Here is an 8,293-nt window from a genome sequence, read left to right on the forward strand (position 1 = left end):
TCCTATGACTCAAGTGTTATAACTTTCTTTTCTATTTGACTTTGAAAGCCTTTTTATGATTTCCAAGTGACAAATTTAATGTTTTATTTGAGATTTTAATTTTTATTTGGATAAATGAAATAAGAATTACTGAATAACTGATTATATTTTTTTTACTTCAACTGATTTAATTTCAATTTGCATTTTGCTATTCCCTAAAGTTGTAGTGTAGCATTTTTTTAGATGGAGGTAGATGGAAGCATAGCTTTGATATTAGACACACTTGAGTCACAACTTCTCACCAGACCTGTAACCTTGGGCAAGTGTCATGACTGCTAAGAACTTCACATCATCATCTGTAAAACAAAGAGAATAATACCTACCTTGCAATATTATTTGTGAAGGGTTAAAGGAAACAGTATGTAGAATTATCAGCACAGTGCTTGGCCCACTGTAGACACAATAATATTTGACAAGGGAGTCAAAAATACTCAATGGAGAAAAGATGGTCTCTTCAATAAATGGTGCTGGGAAAACTGGATAATAACATGTAAAAGAATGAAACATAACTCCTATCTACACCACTCACAAAAATTAACACCCAATGGATTAAAGACTTAAATGTAAGACCTGAAACCACAAAACTCCTAGAAGAAAACATAGGCAGAAAGCTCCCTAACATGGGTTGGCTATTTTTAGTATCAATAACCTTTATAGACTATAGTCATCTCTCCAAAATTATTAAAAGTATATTCTAGATAAGTAGAAATGATTGTAGATTTCATATGATCAAAGAGCTCCCCCTCAGTTAGGCAAAAATTGCTATATGTTGGATGTAGATCCACACTCCCTTAAACCAATTTTGAAATCAAAATCTTTTCTAAAGACCTAAAGTTTTTCGTATATCGTTTGACAGCAAAATACGACCTGAACTCATTTGACAGTTAAATCCTGACCTGAACCACATGAGGTCTTTATTTATTTCACTTTATGTAAATTTTCCTGTTTCACTATAAAATTATTAACTTTTTATTATGAGGTGCTGCCTTAGTCCCTGCTGGGTGTTCTAGTTATATACAATATATGGTCTACATGACAATCTTAAAATCTAATAAACTCTGAATTTTGAAACACAACTGGCCCCAAGGTTTCTGATAAGATACTGTGGACCTGTAGTTGCTTTCTTGGTCTGGTACACTCAGGGTTTGTAAAAGGATAAAGATGGATGGAATGAAATGGTATCACAATTTTTTCAATTGCTCAGAATCCCAACAGAAGGCTGAAGAAGTTTGCCCCATGTACTCTATGCAGCTACGCTCTGGCCTTAAAATAGAAAAGAAGACCTGTTACTTTAGGAAAGAAACCACCAAAAGGCATTCACCAAGAACAGGTAAGGAGAAACTGCATTTCCTGATAATTTTTCAACATAATGATGGGCATCTATTTGCCTTCACTTACCACATCAAGATACATAATTTTTTTTCTCATCCAAATTCCTTCTGGAAAAGAGTAAGGATGATGAACTATTTTTTAGCCATTTTCAGAAGGGCATATAGAGTTTTTAATAGGATGGGAGAAATGGTTATGCTATAATATTAAGTGAAAATAGAGGATACAAAATTATAAATATATTTACAATATTTTTAAGTGTTTTTTTCTTTCATTTAAAGGAAGTAAACTAAAATGAATAGTGGTTGCCTTTTGGGTGTTGAGACCATGGGTGACTAGTTTTCTTTTGCCTGGACTCCAGTGGGTGTGCCCTATTGGGATATAAGTGTATAGGAGGTATTGATTCCTTCAGACCATGGGGTGACTGAAACCCTGGGGTCAGTCATCATTGTCAGCAAGCAGCCTCGACTGGAAATCCTCAAAGGAGAGATGGGAGAGGGGTTCTGCACAGAGTGAGGACTGACAGTCCAATCTTATTCCTACACCTGTCCTGCAGCTAAAAAGTACAAAGAGCAACGTCTGGTATTCGCTGCCTGTCAGGAGCTGGAACACATTGGACAGTCTGTGAAGAGCTTCACCTTCGATAAAACTAGGGTCCAGAAATATACTACAGCAACTGGTCTTCCAAGTATCAAAGGTAAGACTGGTCACAGGGGTGGTGTGAGGGTGAGGAGGGAGGTAAGACACGGACCTTGGAAGTGCCACTCCAGGAAGCAGCCCCAAGTCTACAATTTCATGTAAATATATCAGAAACTTCTGTCCATTTGTTGCTGATGTGCCCATGTAGTGGTATCCAAACTAAGTACAGGGTAGTTGCTCTAACAATGCATGTGCGTTCTATAGTTAGCATTCCATTATTATTTTGAAATGCTTGCTATGGATTGGAATTTCATATACATTATTCCTGTGAAAAATACATTATCCTTTGGGGAAAAAAACCACATTATCTCCCCAAACTTCAACATTTTGACAATGAAAGAAAAGGAAGAGCTATTATATTTTTTAAATATAATTTCAACTCAAGTATTTTAAATAGTTGTTAAAATGGTTTTAAATTATATCACATACTTGTGCAAATATTCAATATTTAATAGTCTTAATTTTTTATATATTATTTTCTTTAGCATAATTCTATACTATAAAGAAAATATGATTTTTTCCTCCAGGACCTATATATGTAGTCTCTAAATCTGCTCCAGTTTACCTCAGCATGCTGTAGAAATATTATAATTTTCTATGTGTGCTCGTATATTAAAAAAAAATTGAGAGTACTGCTTTAAGTGTCACTGTTATTTAGCCAGAAGACAGAATGAGGCTCACATCTGCATTCTCCAGGACTGTTGAAAGTCTCTGAGTAACTCCATGCTTTACAGATGGGTATTCACTTATCCATGTCTATCAAAATACAGTCCCTTCTTGCCCATAGTTCCCTAGATCATGTGGAGTCAGGAAGCAGAGGTTTCCTCAGGCAAAGTCTATAACTTTTCCAGCTTCTTTCTCCCCACTAAACCCTCCCATAAGCACACTAACATGGCCTACCATGGCCTTCATGCAGGATGCTAGCACCTTTAATCCCATTCAGGTGGCACACCTCAGCCTTTTAGCTACATTAAGCTTGGGCCAGAGGCTTTCATCTATCCAACAGTGATGGACAAAGTGCAGCTCAAATTGCAGAAACAAACACAACCCATTGAGAAGGCTTTTTTTTTAATTTCTAAAAGATTTTTCATGGAAACAAGGTTTTTGAATTCTTAATGACAAGATTTTTACTTGTTACAGAACATTCTGCTTCCCTGAGTACATACAATGATCAATCCATTACTTTTGTTTTCGAGGATGGAAATTATGAGATCTATGTTGATGACTTAGGAAAAGACCAAGAGAAAGGTAGAGTATTTCTTTTTGTCTTTAATGATATAATGATGACTAGTAAAGTAAAAAAAATAAATTTACCAAACCATAAACAATAGATTAACTCAGACATGGCAAATAGATTTCATGCTATGTGCTAACTCCAATGCATCGGCAGGGGATGCTTGAATATCACTATACTGAGGAGGATTCAGAAGCTTATTCAGGGGGCTTCTCTGGTGGCGCAGTGGTTAAGAATCTGCCTGCCAATGCAGGGGACATAGGTTCGAGCCCTGGTCCGGGAGGATCCCACATGCCACGGAGCAACTAAGCCTGTGTGCCACAACCACTGAGTCTGCGCTCTAGAGCCCGCGAGCCACAACTACTGAAGTCCATACGCCTAGAGCCCGTGCTCCGCAACAACAGAGGCCACCGCGATGAGAAGCCCGCGCACTGCAACGAAGGGTAGCCCCCGCTCGCCACAACTAGAGAAAAGCCCGTGCAGCAACAAAAGCCCAACGCAGCCAAAAATAAATAAATAAAATAAGTTAAAAAAAAAAAAAGCTTATTCAGGATTCATCAGGGAAGAAGGATGATACTGAGAAGTGGTATCTGTTGTGAAATGTGGAAAGAGGTACCACATATATTTGCTATCGCTAAATTATCTACTAGGTCTTTCCAGCTTTATCAGTATCACTAAAGTATAAACCCTAGTAAAAGAATATACCAATGCTATGAACAACATTTTAAATATTTTAATACCAACATTGTTGGAGAATTCCTCAGAATATATTTATACATTTTTAAGACCTTTCTCAAAACCACAGAAGTTTTGCTTTTATTGATATACAATAAAAGAAGAGGATGTTTTCCGATGTTATATATATGTTGAAACTGAACCATTTGATAAAATTGTATCTCACCAAAGGGATTTTATGCATTCTCTTTCAGACAAGGTGTTACTCCGTTACTATGATTCCCAATTCCCCTCAAGTGAAACAGGTAATTTCGAAAGCTGGGTAGATCTAGTGCTTGAATTCTTAAATTTAGGGTAAAGACAAATCCAAAAATGCTCCATGGGAAAGGAAAGCAGTCTCAGAAGGTTCTCTCCAACCCAAACTCATGGTAAAAATCTTGGATCTAAGATTCTAAAAGGATATACTCCATCTCATCCATTTTGCAGTTTAACATTTAGGATAAATGTTTGGCTACATTTAACAGAGATTCAGAATAATAGTGTCTTAAGTTATACAAAACTTTATTTCTGTTTTAGCCAGGGCTGGAATGGCAGTTCTGCTCAACAGGTTGCCCAGACCCAGCTCCTTTTCTCTTTGTGGCTCTGCCAACATCCACATGGTTCAAGATTCCCTGCCACCATGAAAATATCCATTCAGCAGGACAGAGGAAGACAGATGTATTATATGAGTTCTATTTCCCTTTAAGGATGCAACCTGGAAGTTGCACCTGACATTTCTATTCACCTTATGTTGCTCAGAACTTAGACATATTGCTACACTTAGCTACAAGAAGGCAGGGTGGGAAACATTCTATTATTACACAAAAAGATGAGTTGGATATTGGGGGACAACCATCAGTGGCTTTCTATGCAGACAGGGAAGCTGACAACTAGAGAAATACCCATTAGAGTCACAATTCTACTATTATTCTAATAGTATATAAGAAAACTAACCTCTCTCCTAAGGGGACTTAGAATTACCCCTTACTGTCCAATGACTCTTTAGTTTCATCTGGGTACAAGTATTTCTAAGAGATGTGTTGTTGAATGAAGTAGTTATTTTATATGACACCTTGGACTCTTTTCCTGGGTGTTAAATTCATTTAAATTAAAATGAGTTACAATTCTTAACTTTATAATTTGCATTTTTTAATTGCAAGATGGTGGTGGTGATCATCGGAAGTTAATGGTAAACCTGAGCCCCACAAAAGACAAAGACTTCTTGCTGCATGCCAACAGTAAGGAGCATTCTGTGGAGGTAATAGAAATATGCACCTAACTGTCATGACTGACTCTACTCATCTGTGCAGATTTGGGTGTTTGGGGTACTTTGAAGAAGAAGTTTTGTTTGTGCTATTGTACATAAAACAAAATCAGTTATGATTAATAACTTGCTTCTGCAACATGGAAGGGAGTGAAATGGCATGTGTAGCCTTGCTACTGAAAGTTTGATCTCTGCCAGCAGTACAGCATTGCCTGGGAGCTTTATAGAAATGTAGACTTTCAGGCTCCCTCACAACTGAATCAAAATCAGCATTTTAACAAATCTCCAGGAGATTCATAGGTACATTAAAGTTTGAGAAGCACTGCTATATAGAATGACTCGAATCCTTTCTATTTGGCTGTAGGAACTACTATGTTCTTCCAGGAAGTACTTCCTTGTAAAATATGGTTTTCTTAGGCAATTGAAAAACTAATTTTATACTCTGAGACTGCTAAAGGGAGAGTCATAAACATTTCCATATGCCAAGATATATAGATAACATAATAATCTACATTTTAATCATAGGATTCACTGCATTGTCTTCTTCAGTTAGTAAATAGCAGTATTATATTGGTCATGATGAAGAATTATAAACATCTTGAGGAACAAACAAGCCAAAGTGGACACAAGGAAGAAAACATGAAAGTCTAATATAGAAGATAAATTACATAAATATACAATATATAGAGCTAACTAATATAGCCATGCAAGGTATTAATATAAACTCTGGATGGTAATCAGCATCTCCCTTAACAAAACATTCTTAAGTATATATAATAGTGTTTGGCATATATAACTACTCAATAATAAGTGCTGACCCCTACTGAGCTTTATTATATACCAAGAAGTGTGCTAAAGGTTTTACAAGTACTATCTCATTTAATTCTCACAGTAACTCTCTTATGAAGTTATTGTATTGGCTAGGTTTGCTGTGTAACAAACCATCCCTAACACTTAATAACTTAAAATAATAATCATTTCTATCACTCATGTATCTGTGGGTAAGTTGGGGGTTGACCGATCTAGAAAACTGGCTACACTAAAAAACTGAGGCTTGAAAGGTAAAGCAAAGTGTCCAGGTCTCAGAGATACTACATGGCAAAAGAGAAGTATGAATCCAGAAATACTGCATCCAGATCAAGTCATTCTAAGCCATCATGTCTCTCAAAATATACTATCAGTGAATCAAATCAAATCCCCCTACTTTGGCCCTCTGCTCATTTCTTCCCCACCTCCCATCCCCTTCTCAGTAAGCAGGCTTGCTAGAAATATCAAGTTATGAATAATTATTCTCCTTTAGTTTCCAATACAGGAATGTAAAGTTGACTCTGGACTTCCAACTCACATATTGGTTACTTTCTCTCTTGTCTTCCTCAGCTACAAAAATGTGAAAACCCATTGCCAGAACAGGCCTTCTTTGTCCTTCATGAGGAGACCTCTCAATGTGTTTCATTTGAATGTAAGAGCAATCCTGGAGTGTTTCTAGGAGTAAAGGATAACCACCTAGCTCTAATTAAACGAGGGGAACACCCTGAGGATTCAAATGAAGAGAATACCATATTTAAGCTCTCAAACTTAATATGACGGAAAGCTGCGGATCTTGGGTTGAGTAGTCCAAACAGCTACCATTGGAGAAAGGATGAGCGATAAAGAGACAGATAACACGAAGGGAAATGGAATGTTTAGTATGCTGTGGAATGTTTTCCTTATTATGTATAAAAATAATTTTTTTATAATCCTTCAGTTCTGTTTTTTATTTCCCTCTGTATCACTGCATATTCAGTACAAGTATTGGTATATTAAAAAGCATATTGGTAAAGAGACTTGCCAACATTCTGAAGAGATACAGCCTGACCTTTACATTTTTCCACTTTCAGTGCTGAAAGAACCTCTTCATATTTTGAGCTGAGACCTCTGGGGAGAAGCGAAGGGGCTGATCCGCAGTTTTGTTTTAGACAGGGATCAATTTAAAGAGCTACATAAGGACATAATTTTCCCTGGTTCCAAATAATAGCCTCAAACACTAGAGCCACTAATAAAAAAGACAACTGGAAGCAACACAGATTGACCATTTCACAACTGGAATAAAACACCAAGTTTGTTTGTAAATTCCGAAACTTCAGATGCCTATATGGCTAGACAGGTAACATAAATATGTGAAAAGGCAAGGATAATTTAAAAATTAAGGAAAATAAATCTAGTATTTTAAAAGTGAATAATTTCACCTCTAACTCACTTTTAAAATTCTGATTTTTATAGACTGAGTTAACTTTAAGCAAGGCATTCTTACATTAGAAAGTGAAATAAATTTTAGTTCAGACACGAAATTGAAATTATTAGGAATATCTAACAAACTAGAATATTTTTAAAAGCACTGAGCCCCAATATATGTTTGGGCATCCAAGTACCATGGGTTCCAAGTACCATGGTGTGGCCAGAAGTCCTCTAACCTACTAGAGCTTAGACGGGACATAGGATTAACATTACAACTTCAATAACTGGTTATCCTTCATATGTTCTTCTGACCCTGGCTTCCAGGAATCTATGACTTTTGATATATTCATTACCTTGGACAAAATTTCTTCTCATCCTTTCTTCCCACGTGCACAAGGCCTTTTGTTGTTTAGCTTCCCAATAACCCTGCTTACTATGGAATATTCACTTGACTTCTGTTCTTTCTCCATTTCTTTTGACCATCTGTGTCCTTCTGCACCGCCTGACCTCACTTCCACATCACCTGACCTCTGGATGTCAACATCTTTATTCTGCTTTTTCTACCTGATGGTGTAGAATTTTACATAAACCTATTTATGGCAATATTCTTCATTAAACATCTTTGTGTTTTATTGCTACTAAGGTACTAAAATTTATACTCAACCATATAATAACATTTCTCAACTACTAAATAATTTTTGCTTATTTTAAAACCTTAGCAATTTCTACTGTAATTCTTCACAGGTGTAATACTGATAATAAATGACAAACATAATGACAGAATACTTATAAAAATATGA

At 36.3% G+C, this 8,293-nt stretch overlaps 1 protein-coding gene across 1 annotated transcript in view; it reads left to right on the forward strand.

The window, feature by feature from the left end:
• Positions 1–7,475, forward strand: part of IL33 (interleukin 33) — a 44,754-nt gene extending 37,279 nt beyond the window's left edge. Inside the window, exons 2-7 of the mRNA XM_068552891.1 lie at positions 1,244–1,369; positions 1,925–2,065; positions 3,208–3,315; positions 4,231–4,281; positions 5,176–5,273; positions 6,657–7,475. Coding sequence (XP_068408992.1) covers positions 1,276–1,369; positions 1,925–2,065; positions 3,208–3,315; positions 4,231–4,281; positions 5,176–5,273; positions 6,657–6,863 — 699 coding nt within the window. The 5' untranslated portion in view covers positions 1,244–1,275 and the 3' untranslated portion in view covers positions 6,864–7,475. The remainder of the gene's footprint in view (positions 1–1,243; positions 1,370–1,924; positions 2,066–3,207; positions 3,316–4,230; positions 4,282–5,175; positions 5,274–6,656) is intronic.
• The last annotated feature ends 818 nt before the right edge of the window (positions 7,476–8,293 follow it).

Source organism: Eschrichtius robustus, chromosome 10 (genome assembly GCF_028021215.1).
Source record: "Eschrichtius robustus isolate mEscRob2 chromosome 10, mEscRob2.pri, whole genome shotgun sequence".
Classification (NCBI taxonomy): Eukaryota; Metazoa; Chordata; class Mammalia; order Artiodactyla; family Eschrichtiidae; genus Eschrichtius; species Eschrichtius robustus.